General features: G+C 33.5%; 1 protein-coding gene across 4 annotated transcripts in view; it reads right to left on the reverse strand.

The window, feature by feature from the left end:
* Window positions 1-17,298: 17,298 nt before the first annotated feature.
* LOC138694672 (zinc finger protein 544-like) overlaps window positions 17,299-22,090 on the reverse strand; it is a 35,720-nt gene continuing 30,928 nt past the window's right edge. For all 4 annotated transcript variants that reach the window (XM_069818639.1, XM_069818636.1, XM_069818637.1 and 1 more), the window contains one exon: window positions 17,299-20,288. In XM_069818639.1, the coding sequence (XP_069674740.1) occupies window positions 19,933-20,288 (356 nt within the window). In that variant the 3' untranslated portion in view covers window positions 17,299-19,932. The remainder of the gene's footprint in view (window positions 20,289-22,090) is intronic.

Genomic DNA, 22,090 nt, shown 5'->3' on the forward strand with positions numbered 1-22,090 from the left:
AAACATATTTTCACTTTTGTGGGTTAAATGAGTGTTACCCTTAGTGATGGTTTATTGTTTTATTACCCTTATTATGCAGCTGCACGGAGGGTAGGTCACATCTGGCTATAACTAAGGGAAAGGAGGAAATACGGTCGCTGTTGTATTGTTAGACAAAAAATGAATAATTTAATGATTAGTTCTGATTCTGGAAGTGTTGTGAGCAGTACTAGTTATTCTGTAATAGTGTTAAATGGATAGCAAACGTCGTTCATGTACAAATTTTTCAAATAGTTTCTGCTATGTTTATGGGGAATTAACTTTGAAATCACAACATCGATCAATTACAGACAATGTAAAAAAGACATGTTACTTGTATTTTGGCTGTAAAGTGGATGAACAAGACAAAAATTGGGCACCACACGTGTGTTGTGTAACATGTTACGTGAAGTTAACAGAGTGGTTGCGGGGGGAAAATAACAATTTGTCTTTTGCTATTCCAATGATTTTGTGACAGGCTACCAGTCATATGGAAGATTGTTACAGTACTTCTGCATTACCAAAATAGAGGGATTTTCAAGGAAAACTAAAGATAAAATTGTGTATCCTAATCTCCCACCAGCCATAAGACCCGTGCAACATTCTCCTGAACTTCCTGTCCCTATCTCTCCACCCAATGGGGAAGATTATGTCATTCCAGAGGAACACGAACTATCAGAATCTTCAGTCTACCCTTCAACTTCCGCTGATGCCATCCACATTCCTGAACATCATAGAACACCACATCTGATACGACAGGCAGAACGTAATCATCTAGTTAGGGATTTAGGTCTTGCCAAGCAACACGCTGAACTATTAGGTTCTAGATTACAAAAATGGGACTTATTAGCAAAAGATATCAAGATGTCCGTATTCAGAAAACGAAACGATAAACTGACTAGTTATTTTGTAATGGAAAATACTGTTTGTGCCTGCAAAAATGTAAACGGGTTTATGGATAAATTAGATATTGAATATAATCCAGAAGAATGGTGACTGTTCATCAATTCATAAAAACTAAGCTTAAAAGCAGTTTTACTGCACAATGGCAATACAGAACCTTCTATCAGTGGTTCATTCAGTCACTATGAAAGAAACTTATGAAAACATGTCATTAATATTGAATGCAGTAAATTGTAATGAACATCGCTGGGCAATTTATGGGGATTTGAAAGTAATAGCTTTGTTGGTTGGATTACAAGCAGAATTTACTAAGTTATGTTATTTTTTATGTTTGTGGGACAGTCGAGCAACAGCACAACATTATGTGGTGAAGAAGTGGCCTATCAGACAAGGTTATATTCCTGGTGAGCATAATATTAAATATCCTCCGCTAGTGCAACATGAAAAAGTGCTTCTTCCTCCACTGCATATAAAACTAGGGCTAATGAAAACTTCTGTGAAAGCTCTAAATAAGAGTGGAGAAGCCTTTCAACACTTAAAGACTCTGTTCCCTAAAATCAGTGATGCTAAATTAAAAGAAGGCATATTTGTCGGTCCACAAATTGGAAAACTTTTGAAAGACAGTATTTTTGAGAAAAGACAACCTCAAGGAATTACCAGCATGGAAATCTTTTGCATCAAAGGGTTTTTAGGGAATCGCAAGGCAGAAAATTATCGCCAATTAATAGAGCCATTACTAAGAAACTACAAAAAAAAAAAAAATAGCCTGCAGTATGTCACTGAAGATCCACTTCTTACATTCACATTTGGACGTCTTTCCTGAGAACTTGGGGGCTGTAAGTGATGAGCAGGGAGAGCGATTTCATCAAGACATTGCTACAATGGAACAACGGTATCAAGGAAGATGGGATCCAGCGATGATGGGCGATTATTGCTTGTTTTTAAAAAGGGAAGATTTCAGTTCTCATAAGAGAAAAAATGAAGGTATTTTTTTTATCTTTCTCTATTTTATTGCATGAAGAGTGGTTTTATAAGTCTTAATAGCTGCTCCATTATTAATGTATCAGTTTTATCATATCTAAGTTGCCCTTGGAAATTTTCGCACAAAAAAATGAGAAGAAAGTAATTTTTAATAGGTCAAAAATTCTGATTTTTCTATGTATCAAGTAAGTATCTATAACACAAAAACGTGACGTGTTACGAACTTTTCACTGTCATTTTCGTGTTCAGTGCATGCAAATTAGTTAAGATCAGCCAATTTTATCAGTGTTATGGAAAAAAAGTTCAAATTTGTTGAGTAGTGTTATAAGAAATTGTGCACGAAAGTAGTTGCCTTTTTCCACATAGCCTATCTTTGTGGGAAAGCATTTTGAAATCCAATTACAAGAAAAACAAGTGTAGTTGGCATAATGTTGATCCAGATTTGAGATTAAAAGTAGAAAATATTAATCGGGTGTAGAGAAGTTTATTTAGGCAAAAAGAGGTATGATTTCTCTCATCATAATTAGGTTAAGTATATGCAGGACCTGTCACATTGTATTCACTTATAATATAAGTTACTTAAGTTAAATTTATCTCTATTTTTCTAATTCACATTTTCCCTCACAAACTGCTTTTCTTAAATAATCAACATTTACAAAAGCAGGGGATACTTGGTTAGGTTTTTAAAAACAGCAGGTCTGCAGTCCTTAGCTAATCATGTACAACAGATAACGAGGGATAAAGAACTTTGTTTGTCATGTAACTCTACGTTTTCGAAGTTACAAGAAATTCTGCATTACTATTACCCAGCCTATCACACTGGATTGTTAGTGAAATCCATTCACTGTTTCTGTTATTTATATTTTCCCGTTGTTTGTTTTATATATTTTTTTAATAATTTGCAATAATGTGCGTTGTTAATTATATCCTCCTCAATTTTGCATATGAAGAGTAACCATTTCTGCATATGTTGGGGAAGAGGGGAAGCAGAAAAAGCATACCATACATCTGGATGCTGGAACTGTTGTCGCCATTAAGATAAAAGAATCGTGTTGGTTCATGATTAACAGATTAAGGGAAAGGTAGCGAATTAGGGTACTTGCAATTTTATTTGGATACTGATTTTTACAGTGGGTTATTTGCATTTTTTTGGGCTACTCGAAATATTGCTAGGCTATTTTTTGGGCTATCTTTTTTAAGGGAATTTAAAAAGAATAAAAATATAATTTTAAATATCAGCTACCACTACCACCACTATTTAAGTGGTCACCTCATACAAGAAAAACTAAATTCGACCAGAGTTACAGATAACAAAATTACTGCTTTGCACAGATCAACAGTTCACACCTGCACCATGTCGCAAAGAAACCACTTGCTCAATTTCGAGTTATTCCCTCATAACAATTGCTAGTAATTTTTAATGTGTAAATATAGGCAGTCAGTGTCCTTATCAATTTGTTTCTTAAGTTAATTTTTAATGAAGCTCATGAAGCTCGTGTCATAGACATAGACCTATGTGACCAGCGATAACACAAAATAAGTAAAAAAATTATATATTTTATTATGATCTGATAAATTGACTCGAAATTATAGTATTTTAGGAAGGATTTTTAATACCATTATGGTATATCGTTTGTTGGATGAAATTATCGTACAAAAATAATTATCATATGGCCTGGCAATCCTGGATATACAGCTTTAATGTTCTATGGTATGATTATAAATAGCCCCCTCATCCCAACCATATTTCTGGGTGTGCCTCTGAAAATGTTCGTTCTGCAGTAAAAAGCAAAAATAGCAGTATCTGTGTTTTCAGTTATCTGTGCGCGTTTGTCAGGTGATTAACCTGGATAATCGAGAGTTTGCTGTATCATTGAATTCTAAACATTTTCATGATGATCAAACATGTAAATGTTATTTCTGATATATAAAAGGTATGTAAGAATATTTTAAACTTTTCTTTGGCCGTGAAACGAGCAGCCCCGGGTTCGAATCCTGGTTGGGACAAGTTACTTGGTCGAGATTTTCCCTCAACTCGTTAAGAGCAAATGGTGAATAACTTTCTGCACTGGATCCTGGACTCTTTACTAGCAGTATTAGCTTCATATCATTCAGATGCTAGATAACCGTAGCAGTTGATAAAGCATTGTAAAATAACCAAAAAACTTCTTTAGGACAAGTGTATTTGCTTTCTTTGCTGCAAATTCCTTTAATATGTGTTTGATTTCGAAGAAAAGTAATGACACGCATGCGCACATGTGTTTTTTTTATTTAAAATATGTACTGCTCCACATTCATTGTTGTACTTGTAAACTAAATGAATGTTAATTGTTGACCACTATTGTAACGAATAACCAAAATGTACTTGCCGCACCATAATTTAAACATCATCATCATCATCATCATCATCATCATCATATTGTATTGACATTAAATGTACTGGTAGTTAGTTGTGTTCAGTTTTGACTCGTAAGTGATAAAATAGAATAGTGTTCTCAACGCAGTATTAATAAAGAGAGCTGTGTACCAGTGGAACCTCTGGGAATTGTTCACAGAACTGGAGGTGTCCACAAAACATGCTTTGAGAAACAGTGATCTAAAAGGAAATGACAAAGACCTATGGAAACTTTATGAATCATATTGTTATAATATGATTTTATATGAGATGATTTAAGACATGAAATCAATCAGATATTTCCTTTATATATGAAGGGTACATTGGAAAAAAAAAATTGTCATGTTGGTAAAAGTTCAATATGTATGACCACTAGAAAACATTCCTAAAATATCTTGAAAATCTCTAGCATTTATAGTATGAAGTAGTGGAAATTGGATGTAATCACTAGGAGAGCTGTATATCCACCCATCCAAATACATACCTTACTTATATACGAAATTCTTTGTGCTTGAATGAAGAAGACCGATATATTTCCTTAATGTGATGTAATATGTGGAAGGTCATGATGAGATTTTCAGTGTCACCAATTGTGGAGAATGGCGTACGCAGGATGTGATATGAACCTAACCTTTCACATAATACTACACATCTAATCTATTTTGTTTGCAATGTTGCTGTCCCTGCTATGCCAAGTCAGGAGCCACCTGATATACATATATATATACCTTCAATATCATATTTTACATATTTTGGAAAAATCCATTTAATGTTTTATCCTGTGCTAGTCTCTACAACAAGGAATGTAGAAAAATGTCTATATATAGTATTTCTTGATTACCCCTCTGCAGTGCTGTCATGGTAATTATTCTCTTGGCCATATGCCCCACCCCTTATTTTCTCCCTTGAAATATATTTTACTCTCCTCTCGCTATCTGTCCACTGTCATTTAATGATTTTTTTAATATTAAAGACGAAGTAAAGAAATTGTTTTGCTTTACATTTTAATTGTACAACAAGCTTGATTTAAAGAATACACCATGTAGCCCCATCACAGATGCACAGTTGTCTTGATGAATCTTGGAGTGTACATTTGCAGCACTTCTTGTTTTTCAACCATTATTTTATATAATTCTGGATTCCAGTGCTGCAGAGGTGGACACTTTTTGTGTATGAACATCAAACAAAATACATTAGGAACAGCAAGAGATGTTCTAAGATCTGTACAAATCTCTACATACAAAACTTAGGCAACCATATGCCGTATGGCTCCGTACAGACACAATTTTCTTTTCCCCATACAATTAATTAAAAAAATTGTAGGTTCCCATACGATGTATGGCCTCCATGACATCACTGCCCCTCTGTATTGAGAACATATCAACATAATATTGAACTGTTTTATGAATTCTTTGCACTTCATTGTATGATGGTGACCTTTCTGTAAAATGGATTGGATGTATGAAATTGGCGTATATATTTCAATTTTTTGTTGTGAATTAACATTCCCCCTTTTTATGTACCTTTCATAAAATTTCTGCATGTCTTTATATGAATATCGTAAATTCTGGAATGCAGCATTACTGGTGATACAGTACCATTGCAGTTACACTGAATAAATATTGAGGAATGGTGCAGTTAGGCGATGTGAATGAGAATTGATGTTATTGATTAAAAGAGTAATGGACTGATTTATTTTTTTGTTATGTAAGTCAAATATTTGCATATAAATTTTTAATTTCCTACAGAGGTAGGTCATTTCATTAATTCCATTAGCATTATACTTACTTTCTTGGAAAGTAATGTTTCATAGCATTATCAAATTACAGACGTAATTGAATTTCTTTCCCTAGTATGGAAACTGTTTCAAATTAATATAATATCTTTGAATAATAATAGAACAGTATTATAATTATCTATTGCAATGGCATATTCTCAGTACTACTTAGGTATATTGCTCTTAAAATTGTATATATTTATAAAATAGCAAATGAAAATTTGTTCTTGAATGCAGAATGAACAGTGGTTTCTTAGTCGGTTGTATTTTGAATATAGAAATTAGTCTAATAGAAATAATTATCATGTACATAGTTACTAACATATTTGTATGGGTGTAAGCCAGTTCTCGTATAGTTAATGTAAATAAAATTGTTTGAGTAATGTAAGATATTTTAACGATATTTCGTAATTTGAACACACACTATGGACCAAAGTTAGGCTCACTTGTTCATGGGTTTACTTCTTAATGTTTTTACTGTCATATAATATTTTGATCGTAACTGCCGTCAATTATTCATGGGGTACATGGAAGTATATTAATAATGCAGTTCAATTCATATTTTCTAATAGATCACATGTATTTTAATTCAGTTACCATGTTCATAGGCTCAGGAATAGCTGATGTACTAGAACGTTGATTTTTCTTACCAACATTGGTGGAACCAATTATACTGCTCATTGAACTAAGATGATATTGGAACAGGTTTTCTCAGGATACTTAAGTATCCTATGCCATTTTTCTTACTTTTCTCATAATGTATAAATGTTCATATCACAAGTACAGAAAACAAAAAACATAAAATTACTGCATTTTATCATTTCCTGAAGGGGCCATGGCCAGAGGTTTATTTAATGAAATGTGATGCAGTCGATTCCTGGTTATCCAGGGTAATGACAAGTATAGTAATTGCGAATAATACATAACACATCGAATAATAATACAGACTCCGAAGTTGCCACAATTTCATTCTTTTGTATCGTCGCCCACTAGATGGGGACACTTGGGTGAATGACACAAGTCAAATGCTCACCATTAGTTAAAAAAAAAAAACATATTGCACACTGTTCACCAACACATTACGTGAAACTTATATCCTCCATTGCAAAGCTGGTTAATGCATATCACCGTCCAGTTATGTATACATGTTTTTCTAATCTAAAAACTCGTCAATTGAATATAAGTTTAAAATTAGAATGTGTTGATTGGATTTTTCACAGCAACATGGAGCTTTAAAATGCAGTTTCCTCAAAGTTTTAAATTTTGAGTCGTTCCCCTTTTGAATTGGCTCGTCTGTATTATTATTATTTATATGCCATTGTTACTGCTGTATTGACTGCTATTTATTAACATAGATACAGATAAACCAAGCTCCTATGTCGATTACTTTGCCTCCGTAATAAGCGGTCATGGTTGTTAGGTCATGCATTCTAAGAGCAGTATTGTTAGCAATGATTAACGCTATTTACTTTATTGAAGATCAATTCGATAAGTGTGACAATTTATGTTTTTGAAAACTTTAACCGTAACGTATTGTGCCACATAGTAGTCAATAAGAAATGTATTTATAGATATTGTCTTTCCACGATATCCAGTAATACTTACTTTCGAATTCATTTAAATGTTTTTATTTATGGGAACCGGGGGAGAGGAGGAGGGCATTTTCAGTGATCTGTGTTATGCATAAGGTGGACATTTTCTATGTTTCTTATCATTCCATCACTGGTCCCGTTAGTCTAACGTGGCAATCATTCGGGGTTGTTTCATGGTGCCCAAGAACAGGAATTCTCTTGGAATTGATTACTACTTGTACGACATGTACTCTGACCTAATAATTATTCTTAATATAGTTTACACCAGGGATTACCAACTTGGCCCAAGTATGGAGTCAGTCTTTGTTTACGTGAGTTCACTTACAACGTGCTGGGAGAGTGAATAGAGAAAACAGGTGAAGACAGTAGTGGTGTATTACTCAACATTGTTACTGCATGCATAGTTCTCACTCTCTTTCTCTCCCTTCAAGTATTCAGTAAAACACTCGTCATATTAATTTCATATTTAATCAGTATAAATGCTAATGGCAATACAGTAATTGCCAAAGATGCTAGTGTTCTCGATTTTAAAAGAAAAAATCTATCCATAATATACAAATAATATTCTTTTTGTAATACAATTAATAACTTAATATTACTTTCGTATATAACACAGAATTAACACAAAGTTAAAGGAAAATACACAATGTAATAAATTTGAATATGTGAACGTAAACTGGTATTTTTAAATTGACGACATCTACCAATCTTTGTTTTATTTCAAAGTCATGCATGTAGAATAGGAGGTAGATGAAATGGTTGCCTGGACACGTTATTTCCTTAGGGAAAATTGACTCCTTTTCCCCAACACCACTGTATCCAAATTAGGCGTCAACACGTGTGATGCATAAACTCTCAAAAGATCACGAAATTGTTGAAGACTTATGCGACTTCTGTGCTTTGTTTTGTTCGAATTCATTACCGAGAAAACTTGTTCGCACAGATATGTGAAAACGAACATAGCTATAATCTTTGCAACAAATTTATTAATTTTAGGAAACTGTCGAAAAATTGAAAATTACAATGACATGTGATGGCTGGACGTCATGAGACGACAGTAATAATAATAATAATAATAATAATAATAATAATAATAATGATAATAATGATAATAATGATAATAATAATAATAATAATAATAATAAAACATTACACAACAATAAACTTACAGTTGTTTATCTTGCTGTTTTTAATACCTGAAACAAATCACATCTTTCGTTTCCAAAAACATGCCTATATTCAGATTTGTGATACTATCTGTCATAATGTCGACTAATGTTACTAACCCTAATACTTGAAAACGATTTTAGGCATAGAAAACATAATGGATTACCATTCTTCTCTATAAACAAATATTTTTCTTCCCACTAATATTGAAAATATCTTTTACACATTTTCGCCTGTTTTGTAAGCGGTCTGAAATGGGTGGAGTTGAACATTCTGCCATTCACCACTGTGCGCAGGTAACTGACAGACTGCAACTGGCTCCGACTCCAAGAGTACAAGTGAGGAGCCTCTTGAGTGATATCGGGCCACTTGGCAAAGCCTGGTTTACACTATACAAAAATGATACCACAGAGGCAAATGCTGTATTTTCCTCCAAAATAATAATTATTAAGATAACGTACACATATCAAACTATTTATGCTAGGATATAAGGCGATGTATGTTGATGACCATTTCTTTCTTTAAAGTATGTCACTTTTCTGCAAAATGATAGCCATTATTTTAGTTACTATACATAGTACCCGGTAATGAGAAAATTTATAATTTTCATGACACCATTTAATGTTGTATAATCTCTATATAACATTGGACCCATTTCTATGTACATAATTTGTATGTATACTGTTAGATAACATGTATTTTCGTCGAAAATGTTAAAATTTGACTATGGCTTTCAAGAAATAGTAACTGCGGTTCTACTATATCTTTACTCTTGCTCAGTCTAATTTGATAAACTGTGATACAAAGTTATTCTTATCACCTTTTGCTCCAAATTGGACAGTATTAATTACAATTTTCAACGCATAAAAACATTTTATATATATTCTTTGACCAAAGTAATTTCAATTCATTATGCATGACAAACTGATACATCATAAGATCAATGGAACATATGACTTGTCTCCTCTCATGACCAAAAATTATGCATGAACATGAAATGTCTACCGGTTTTGTAAGAATTCAATACTTTGTCCAAATGGTTACATTTTGAATATCTATAAAGATCTTTGTGATAAGCTATAGCCCTACTCTTTATCACTCTTGTTACTGTACAATAGTAGAAGTCTGTTTCATATGCAGAAACCGCTCATAAATGTTTATAATGAAATTATAAAATTTGAAGGCAGCTTCAAACTACCGAATATAATATTCTTATGAAATATTCTGTTAGTTTCTAGATTACCAAGGTACAATTTGTAATAGTTTAATAAACATAGGTATACATATTTCTACAATTTATGAATGATCTTTAGATTGAAACTGAGAGAGAACTGGCTCACCTGTGAAACACTTAGCAACCAAAGGCTTATATAATAGTGAGATTCTTTGTTTAATATTAGGTAAGATCAGAACTAAAGAAGCTTTGGTACAGTACTTTTTCTGCGTAAAATTGAAATACATAATCTTCAGGATTATATGTACAAATATATCGGTACTATTTTTGCAGTAGCACAATCTCTAAATGCCTTAATAGCAGTGAAGTTGCTTTATAAAGACTTTCATTATTGTAATAGCAAAATAATTATGTATTTATCAAATGTGCGGTTTGTAGTTACTTCTACTTTCTGAATTGGCGTCCTTCAGCATTTATAACATTCTTTCATTAAAAAGGACTATGAAACTGAACAAAATTGATATAAATATTAGACCTATAAATATAAATGCACTTGTGTTATATAGCATAAGGCTACTTTAGTAAAGTCTATAACATCACATAGTTTCCTTTTTTCTTTCTGACAGATTTAAATTATAATAATCATAATGAAACTTATTATACCTCTGATTGAGGTTCTGGCTGATATGTACCTACATTTGTTATCAGGCAGTAGCCTACAATTCACTTTACGATATGTGTCAGAGGAAGAACAATTGTTTGCATACATCTGAAGTCTGATTAGTGTAATATATTACTAGTCAGTGATGTATGCAATGGAGGGGGGAAAGGAACTGGCTACCCTACTGCATAATATCAGGTTTAGTTGTCTCATGAGTGATGCCTTATTGGTGTTTCTTATGAGGTTCAAACCTAAACAAAAAAAAAAAAATGAAACAAATAAGATGTTGGATATACTGTATTTAGCATCTTAAAGAGAAACAGATGAAACCAAATATTTGTTATATGGGTCATTCTGCTAATGTGTGTGTATTGTAGTGCAATAAATATTATTTGTAAAATAAAGTTTGTGTTGCATTTATGTAATTTAAAATGTGTAATTTATTGGTATTCAGGCGAAAGATGACAATATATATATTTTAATCCAGTGCCACCAGGTTGTCTTTTCGACATTTCTGGTCTTCTCTCCTGGCCGTGGCTTATATATATGTATATATATATATATATATATACAGGATGTTTCAAAAATACGGGGCGTAATTTCAGGTATGTGTTCCCCACATGTAGACAATCAAAATAGTTCATTACAACATGTGTCCGGAAATGCTTCAGTTCCGAGTTGTGGCCCTCACAACATTGAAATTCACTGGAACGGTTTTCTTTCTGCAGGTCGTTGTCATTACAGGTGATGTTCAAAATGTCCACCTCCTGCTTGAATACAGACCTCACATCGATGTTTCATTGACCTGCGAACACGATCCCAAACTCCAGGAGTTTTGCGTATGTCCTCAGAACATGCCACAATTCGATTCCGAAGGGATTCCAAATCAGGCACTGGAGACGAATAAACCAATGATTTTAAATGGCCCCACAAGTAGAAATCGATAGGGTTCAGATCAGGTGAGCGTGAAGGCCAAGCAATTGGGCCACCTCTACCTATCCATCGATCAGCAAACCTTCGATCCAAGTACCGGCGAGCCGTACGACTGAAGTGTGCAGGAGCGCCATCATGCAAGAAGTGAATGTGTTGACGATTGATCAGTGGAGTGTCTTCTGAAACATGAGGTATGGTGTTTTCCAGGAAGTTTGTGTACCCCTGCCCCGTAAGTCTGTTTACAAGTACATGGGGTCCAACTAATCGATCACCAATGATACCGGCCCACATGTTGAGGGAGAACCGTACCTGGTGATGAGATGGAACAGTTGCACGTGGATTTTCATACGTCCATACATGCTGATTGTGGAAATTTGTTATGCCATCTCGTGTGAACTGTGCTTCATCTGTAAATAATACTAAGGCAGGAAATTTCGGATTTACACCACACTGCTGCAAGAACCACTGACAGAACCTAACTCGTGCAGTGTAATCTGCTGGTGACAGGGCCTGTACACGTTGCAAATGATAAGGATTCAATTGATACTCTTTGAACAGTCTCCAGACAGTCGTATGAGGAACATTGACTTGCAACTCTAGCCTTCGTGTGCTGATAGAAGACTCATGTTCACAGCCTCCAGAATCTCTTCCTGTACTTCTGGAGTTGTAGATCTTGGTAGTCCCCTTCCCAAACCAGGAGAGTTAAATTTTCCATACTCGCACAGACGGTAATGGAGACGTACAAATGTCTTCCGATCTGGACATTGTCTCCTGGTACAAATGACGAGCCACCGCAGCATTGCCGTCCGCCTTACCGTACATGAAGTGTATCTCTGCCAGCTCTTGACTTGAATACATGTCGCACAGTCTAACGCCTACACAACACTGAATGTAACCTTCGCCTCGGAATGAACTGTCAGAGTGCCCTCTTAATGTCTCCTTTGACGGCAACGACCTGCGGAAAGAAAAACGTTCCGGTGAATTTCAATGTTGTGAAGGCCATAACTCGGAAATAAAGCATTTCCGGACACATGTTGTAATGAACTATTTTGATTGTCTACATGTGGGAAATACATACCAGAAATTATGCCCCGTATTTTTGAAAAACCCTGTATATACATATACATATACAGACACAGACTAGTATATCTGGGGAAAGCATTATATACACTTCCAATTTGTGTCATCGCAAAGTTTTATCCATACCCTGCCCAAGTGCAAGCATCAGCTGATAACCTTTGTTGAGCACAGTAAACATTTTCCACACCACATAAGAAGGATGCATGCGTGTTCCTAGGCCAAGTTAAAGTTTGTCACAGCTGTTCAGCATAGTTTTAGAAGCAATATATATGAGAAAATTCAACACAAAAATCATCTGGTTTTGAAACAACAAACCGAGGATTATAGAAAATCTCTTTTATAATACTATATATGCTTTTAGATTGGTATCTTTCATCCGAACATCCTATATTTGTAAGTTATTTTTAGGAGTACCGGTACAATATGTGAACATAATTACAGTTGTATTAAATGATGATTTGAATACATGATGCAAGATTTTTGGATTGTTAATGGATCCAACAGATGCTTCGCCTTTCCTTGCCTTTTCTGACGATGGAGCTGATACATAGCCCCAAAACTTTGGAGTTTTATGCATCTGTGACACGGTATAGAAATTAAAAAATCATCTACCACATTGAAAACCATGAAAGTCTCAAATTGTACTGTATACATTGCTGTTTCTACCAAGTGCTTGCACTGACACTGACTTTTCCCTTTATTATATTATTGTTTTAACTGGTTTATTTGTTGCTGCTGTATATGTCTTTTTATGGTGTTCATGCTTATGTAATATTTTATGAAATGTTCATGTTTGAAATAAGAGATAGGAAATGTTTTGGTTGAAATAAATCGACCTTGTCATTTACTTAATATATAGGGATAATGAGGTTTTCATTTACATATATTTAGTTAAAAAAAAACATAATAGATCAGTAGGTCTGTTATTTAAGCTGCTGCTAACACTTGACTAAATAAACAGGGGTTCAATTCCCACTTGTTTATTTTGAACTATATGTGATTAAAGCAGCTTTTTCATAAGATGTTTATTTACTCTGTAATTTACATTCCACCATGACTCCACTATTATCATCATTCGCGGTTTGTGGTTATAAAATTAGATTGAGAAGGATTGAAAATGAGCATTTATCACCTGTAAATTGTTCGAGCTTCGGTGGTTCTCAATTTATTTATTTATTCATCAACTTATTAGTTTATTTATTTTATAAGCAGGTAGTTAAAACAGTAAATTTGCTTATTATTACATTATAAAATGAGCACGTGGCTTACCTTAATTCACTTACTACAATTTTCTTGTGTGTTGTGAAGTGGTGTATGATATGTTCTTTGAAATTAGTGATTTCAACAGCTTCTCTTCAATGGAACACATTGCAAGTGTACAAAGTCGGCCTTCTTTCATTGTATTTCGCGCGAAAATTTAGAGATCTACAGGAATGGAAACATTACTTCACAGACGTCATGAGTACAGACGAATATACTCTTGAGGGACATGAAGGCAGAGCTCCATTTCTTCTATACATCAACATACCGTGCTCCAACCATCTTTTATTCCTGGAAGAGACGCAGTACTTATCTAAAAGGATTAACCATACAAAATATGGAGCAGTTACTGAAAAGGAGAAAAAGAAGCTAGACAAAAATAGTGGTTTCGCATCATGTGTTGTGTGCGAGATATGTTAATGAAACAAGAAAAGTTACCCTCTGGGAGAACAACAAATGTAGCAAAATTATCATTCTGTCACTTGTTCCGAAATCGAAATTAGTTTCTTGCAGCATAATTATTTAAGTTACCACTTCATTTCATTTTCGACCATTTTCTTATGTAGGTCATTCATTGCAATGCTACTACTCGTGGTATATCTTGATTGATAGTAACCATCAGATTGGAAGTGAGTGGTACCTACTGTGCACGTGGTACACAGAACTCTACATTCTAGCTGCAACACATCAGTTATATCCAATGAGGTATGTGATCAATGTTTGTAGTGTTCTCACAATTCCAACATCCACTGATGTCACCTAGCACACAGGATATACAGGGTCATGAAAAAGTCATTATAGAATTTTAGTCATCAAACTCCTGAAATAGTCATGAATAATATTTTCAGGTGATGAAAATTGCAAACGAAGAACTTAAGATGTACTTTTCTCTACAGGTAAGAATATTTATTATTTTTTTTATACATTGTAATTTTAAGTTGTGTAAATGCAGATGTTCCCCAATGATGATAATCACTGCAGAGTACTTAGAAGAAAGCTCCGTCTGAGGGGATAAATTTTTTTCAGTGCCTAAGAATTATGATTTTTTTCCTGTTTAATTAATGTTTTTACCTTTATATTTTTGGTTTTGTGGTAAATCTGTCGGATCTTTTACATATTTTTTTTTTTTTCCAGGTTTAGTGAAGAACAGATAAATTATGATAAAAAGAACCTTCATTTGACTGTGTATTTATTATGAATCATTCAATAAATGAATAGCATGTAAAAACAAGTAGTAGCTAAAAGTACTTTCGTCTTATCCGGCATCATCAAGTAGCATAAAAATTAATAGGCATGAACGTAAAAATAGAAAGTGCTCCAAATAGTCATCTTAAAGTATCATAAAAACATATTAAAAGACAAGTTGAAAGAGCATAAACAATACTAAGTGTACAAGAATGATGAAACACATAAAATTGTGAACTTACAACGTGATATATCAGGTGAGACAAGTTAAAATTAATTAGGAATACAAAACCATTAAATATTAGAATATGAGTCACTGTTCATGTGAAACATAATGAATGTACATGATTTAGTACCAATAAATTAAATATTCAGTTCGTGAGGTAGGATGTCTCCAAAGAAGCTTTTATCCTACTAAGATTTAAAATCATCCGTCCTGAAGTGAGGTTGACCACTGGGATCCGGAATTAACAAACATAAAAGATAATGGGAAATGAAACGGGCAAAATATGGATTAGATTTGTACATTAAAACAAAAATTTACGAGTTAATATATAGATGATAGTGTAAAATTTGAAGAGAGGCCTTCAGAATTTCCATTACAATCTTCTGAACCTCATAAAAGGGAATTTTAAAGGATTTAAGAATATTACATGTAAATTTTGGTAAACAACCCCTCGCTCCAAATAGTAAGCCTGCAACATCCCAGTTGTAAAGCGAAATGCCATATATATATATATATATATATATATATATACACATACATACACAAATCTGTATTGGAGTAGGTAGAGAAACAAAAGCAAAAGCTGGTGTTATGATTATACTACACAAATCCTTAAAATCTTCCATTGATAATTATACCCTATGGGATGAAAGAATCAAACAGACAAGACTTAAACTTTCCAGAGTTTCTTTACCATTCTAGATTTATATGCACCTAATGAAGGGGATGACGAGAACAGCGATATGTTTTATGATAATTTACAAACAAAATTGCAAAGTCAGACATGATATTGATTCTTGGTGATACAGAGCAGTCTGTGACATTTTCTACAGCGCTTGGTGGCAAGCGGGCTCGGCATCAGTGCTTGTCATTCCTGTTGAACGAGGTCCACTACAGTTGCTAGAGTCTACTATTAAAATTACAGTATTCATATTGTTTACTAATCTTCACTAAAGAATGTTTTGAAAATGATGTTCCTCTGCTGCAACACATTCCTGATATCTCCAAAGAAAATAAGCATTTACACATGCAAGTTTGTCTTCTGTAATTCTCCCAATTTCGCATACAATACTGTCTTTTAACTCACGGATTAGACTGTGGACAGCATTATCTCCTCAGGGGTGTAACGACTGGAAAAACCTTGGCACTTGTCTAAAACCCCATGAAAATAGTCCAGACTATTCAGATGTAATTCAAGATTGTGAAAAGTATAAAAATGAAATCAATGAGTTTTGATTTCATGCGCAAACATTTTAGTTCATTTAAAAAATATTAACCTAATAGATTACTGTGATTTATTGTCAGTGTGTAAGAAGATTTTTTTATAAGACTAAAAATGAAAGCATGGTCAGAATTAAGCTACATAATATGGTGAGTAGTTTAATATACTACTGCTTCTGTTATCATTATTATATTGATATAGGGCCTTGAATACAGGTTTGCCTAGGACCTCGCAAATCCTAGTGCCGCCACTGACCTGGACCATGGACTTATTCAAAACAAGTTGTAAATCGGGGGTACAGTTTTCGAACCCGGGTCCACAGGATTATAAGTCCAGCACTTTAGCCATTAGACCACCAAGGCAGCTATATTTCTTCTGATGTTGATGCAGAGAAAACGAGGTTATTGGAAAGGAACTAAAAGTGACATACTGTCATTGATACAACTGAAACAAAATGTCTGATCTAAGATAATCAGGTTATGTATATGACAAACAGGAGAATAGCGAACCTCTACTCATCCATTAAAATAAAAGAGTTTCCTATTGACAAGAAGAGGAATGGGATACAAAAGATTGAGTGAACCACAGTGTCACATTGATAGAATGTGACAAATTAAGTACCTATGACACTATGCAATAATAGGGAAGGAATGAAATACGAAATGGAGAAATTATGTAAAATGTTGTGTCAGTTTCATATATAGAAATTGTAACTAAATAAGAGAACATGTTAAACAATACTTTATTTTACAACATTACAATTCTTTGTAAATGTTCAAAATATTGTGTCACTTCACATTCTTCACTTTGCCTCTGTTTATAAATGCTTTGAAGGAAAATCAAAACATGATGAAAGTATACTTCTTAAATAATTGATTAAAGGGCGATCTTACTCGTGTTAATTACGTAAGCATGTGCAGCTTACAGCTGTTTCATTGCTACTTGACACCATCCTCAGAGCCTTCTGTGTCTCTGCACCATCTCAACTTCGCTGCCTGTTGTGTGGGTGCGTTCGTATGATGAAGAGTTGTGTCAAATAGTGTGTGTGTTCTGAAATTGATCTGTGTGTGGAGAATTTGATTAGAGTGTTTTAGTGTGTCTGTATATTTCATATTGTTCTAGTGTGTTGAGTTTTTGGTTTTTTGGGTTGTATGTGTAGGATTTCCATGTCTGTATTTATGTTATTGTATGTGTGGTTTAAAAAAAACACGCGCGCGCGCGCGCGCGCGCACGCACGCACGCACGCACGCACACACACACACACACACACACACGAGAACAAAATATTGTGTGAAGAAGAAAAATTAAATAATATAAATCATTTCTTTACAGGAAAACAGACAATCAAAAACTACACTAAATCTAAGACACTGTACTCATGAAATGTGTAGAACAGGATTTTCATAGTGAATATTATTTGTTACCAGAAAATAACAGCCAGAATAAAATTGTGTTCCAATGAAATAAATTCATAAAAAAAATGATGCACTAATCTAATATTCTCATAGCTGAAAGCATTTCAAAGTATGAACACTATAAAGTAAGAAAAAGCTTTACTTCCATGATGAATAAAAGAACCCTATACGATACATCAGATGAATATTAGAAATTCCAATAATTAATTTTGAACAAAAATGTTTGTGATCGTTAATTTCTAAATTTCAGTTACTGAAGAAAGGGATTAAAATATTGGCATGGAAGTCACAATGGACAGGTTGAGATGAATTGACCTGGAGTTCACTGGGATATAATTCTTTGTTTTAAATTTGACTGCATTTAGATTAAAGTTCACTTTGTATCGCATAAAACACTTTAATTATGAAAGTGAAGTACAGTATCGTTAAAGTGTGTGTCAGAAATTAAATCGTGACCTATAACATAACTGGAACTTGGAAAATTCAGGTGGCCCAAATTTTGTTTCTGGGTCTGTACATTTTTTTCTAATATTACAAAAAATTTATTTGAACAAATAAAATATAATTAAACAGAGCAACAAGACATTACAACTGTTATCATTTCGATTTTTTTTTTCCTCTTGCGACAAAAATATTACCACATACTTCAAATCTGGTTATTAACAAACCAAGAATGAGACATGTCCTTGCACCACATGTAACTTTTCTAGTTGTTCATATGACTAACCTTTTAGATGAAAAATGTGCACTAACATCCATTGTGCATTTCAGGTTTAACATAAAATCCTATTTTAGCAAAGCAATAACAGAGAAATTACTATTGCTACTGAAAGGCAACATATAAATTGCTCAGGGTCAGAAATATACATATTTAAATAAACAATAATTTTAAATAATGAATATATTCTTTATGCAATTCAGAAAATATATATAACCATTAAAAAAATCATACTGTTTTCTTAATCATTAACTTTACTATAACATATTATAACTTAGTGCAATATGTTAACAATTTTAATTGTTATAAATATATATTTTTTTTTTCAGTAAAATTCTTAATGCCACCAGTTTTTCATGACACATGAATTTTGATAGTTGTTTCTTCTTCTGAGATCATATTAAGTCCAGGTGATCTTACTGTTATCTTCGAAGAAGTTCACAATTCTTTACATTGTAGAATAAACAGTGCAATATAACATTTTGATTGTTGTTTTACACGTCTTTGGCAAAGTATATTAAGTTATAAATTGTTTACAGAACTGTCACTCACTCTGGACTATTATAATTTTAACTTTGTTATTATTAAACTATCTGCAAAAACATCATTTTATTTTAATGATAATGTGATTTGATAACTTTTTTGAAATGTCAAAGTTATTTTAACATAACAAATTTGTATAAAGAGTACACTGAGTGGTCACTTTATTAGGAATACATGATCTGAATGATGGTGATAGTAGTGCAGGCAGCAATGATCGTAAAGGACACTGTCAGATTGCAGCTATTGTGAAAGTCAAAGGTCATCCTGCATCTCTATAGGAAAGAGTTCCCAATGTAGTGGCCATTCAGTATATTTCCTATTTCATACCATACTTCATTTGTTAATAATATTAATGCTTGTTGTGATGTGGCGTCCATATAATAAAAACATGTTTCAGAAAATTTACTGCAGTTATTTATTACAGGTCAGAGTCAGTGTAAAGGCAGTAACACTACTTGAAGACAAAGTGACAAATTCTTGACAATACAAATTCACATTCTTTCTAATACTTGGACTAGCAGAGCACAACCCTTTCAGTGAAGAGTTCTTATTTCTACAGTACACGGCTCAGGAACCATAGATTGAAGAATTTTTGTCGCAGAACATGACGAGACAATGGATAAACTTAATCCATCACTGCCTACAAAATGTATCACAAAATAATATAAAAAGGTATTTATTATCAGTTTGTTAAAAAATTTCCTTGCTGGAACGAAGATGCAGATGCTAACAAATTCATTGCTGTGAAATCAATGTTTGGATTATGTTCGTCTGACACAATTTCCACCTGAGGTTCTACCACATTTCTTGATTTTAACAATTTGTTTTTGCTGTCAGATAGGTGTTGTATATCTTGCCTAATTGGTATAGTTATATTTTTGGAATTATATAGTGTCATTGTATTTTTTGGTATCCTCTGAATGACAAGTGTAGTAATACCAGCACTCTCCGGAGGCCCTCCTTCTCCATTTGGTAATATACGTTCCTGTTCTTCTTCAAGATCTTGAGCAGCATTTTGTAATAAAAATGAAAGCTTGCCTGAAACAATCAAAGTGATAACAGACATGTTTACATTTAAACAAGACGTATTTCGAGTAGTAATATGCATCACTGCATAACCGTCAGTCTCTTTAAAATTCTAGTTTCTTAGCATAGTGACATTCGTTTGTTATGATAAAAGTACAGTAGGCCTATATCCAAGTTGGTATGTGATATAGGGTGCCCAACGTTTAATCATAAAAATATGGGAGATCTGATCATTACAAATTTTAGCACAACTTTTTGGGGTGTGAGCAGGATTCATTGATGGAATGGTTTATATCTGTAATATAAAACTATAAATTTAATTACAACATAAATATGTTGTAAGTCACAATACTAAGTACAATAATATTTTTAAAATATGCATGTTCTTAGTTTAAAAAAAAGCAACTCCTTGCAAATCATAGTCACAATTTTATTGATCATTACAATTATCAGTGCCTTTTAATTTAGTTTCAAGCTGCTTTGTTCTCTCTGATCTGTCCATTTATTGTTCATCATTGGGAACACTCTTTGACTATGGGTGTTTGACCCTGAGATACTTAACTCAAAGCTAAAATTTTACTGAGGTTTGGAACATTAATGTTTTCTTTTTTGTTGTTTAATTCAGTAAATATATACTCGCACTTTTATTCTGTACTTTCCTACTTTGCCACGTACCACAAAACTGAATAACTGGAACAGAATGGTATTGATTGATATCTTCTGAACTATCGATATTAAAGCCAGTTTATATCTAAATATCTAGTAGGTATATTTCACGGGTGTTAGATTTCATTAAAAATTAGCGATGGTTACAGATAAAGAAAAATACAGGAGGACTAGGAGATCAATATGGGAGCTAGGAGGATCCAAAAAAAATTAGCTGAAATACGGAAGTTAGCAGAAAATACGGGAGAGTTGGTCACCCTAATGTAATAATAGATGGTTCATGCAGACTTGCTCCATATTTCCCTTATGAAAGGAAAAATCTGATGGGATAATCAGAACAAACATGTAACATTTAACATGAAACAGCTGTTTATTTTCGTATTTCATTCATCGAATTAGGTTAGGTTTTCCTCCTTAATCGTAATGTATTTTAAGGTAGATTACACAGCAAAGATTCGTAGTACTGTAATATTTCTATGAATTTCGTAATCCTGTAATGTCATTTTTTTTAGTTTATTTCTTAGATAATGAAAAGTTTACTTCCTTATTATTTTCATTACCGGTATATTCTTCCGGAATCCTCGCATAATGCTCTGCAATAGTTTTCCATATTAGCCAACAGATGCTGCTAATAACGATTTTCATCCATCAAACTTGTTACAAAATTGCAAACACTGCAAAATTATTGACATGGTGTTAAAGGAAATTAAATTGTTTCTTTTGAAGGAAATAGAAGCAAGAAATGATATTCTAAACCACATATCTATCAAAATATATCTTAACATTACGAAATAAATATATTTAAATAACATTAGTACATGCAGGTCTATGTATTAGTCTTCTTTCATTGGTAGAGAATACTCGACAATTCACTAGTAAGTTACACACAATCATGAAACGTCACTGGTAATTTGTAAGTATGGAGTGGTAAAGTACAACTGCAGAAAACTCTTTTGTGGAATAGAAAGCTCTAGTATTTGTACTACTTACTAGAGAATTTACTTGTAATGTACAACACCATACCTTTATGGAATAGGCCCCAGGGCCCACACCTGTGGAGTAACGGTCAACACGTCTGGCCACGAAACCAGGTGGCCCGGGTTCGAATCCCGGTCGGGGCAAGTTACCTGGTTAAGGTTTTTTCCGGG

This window comes from Periplaneta americana, chromosome 2 (assembly GCF_040183065.1).
Source record: "Periplaneta americana isolate PAMFEO1 chromosome 2, P.americana_PAMFEO1_priV1, whole genome shotgun sequence".
Taxonomy (NCBI): Eukaryota; Metazoa; Arthropoda; class Insecta; order Blattodea; family Blattidae; genus Periplaneta; species Periplaneta americana.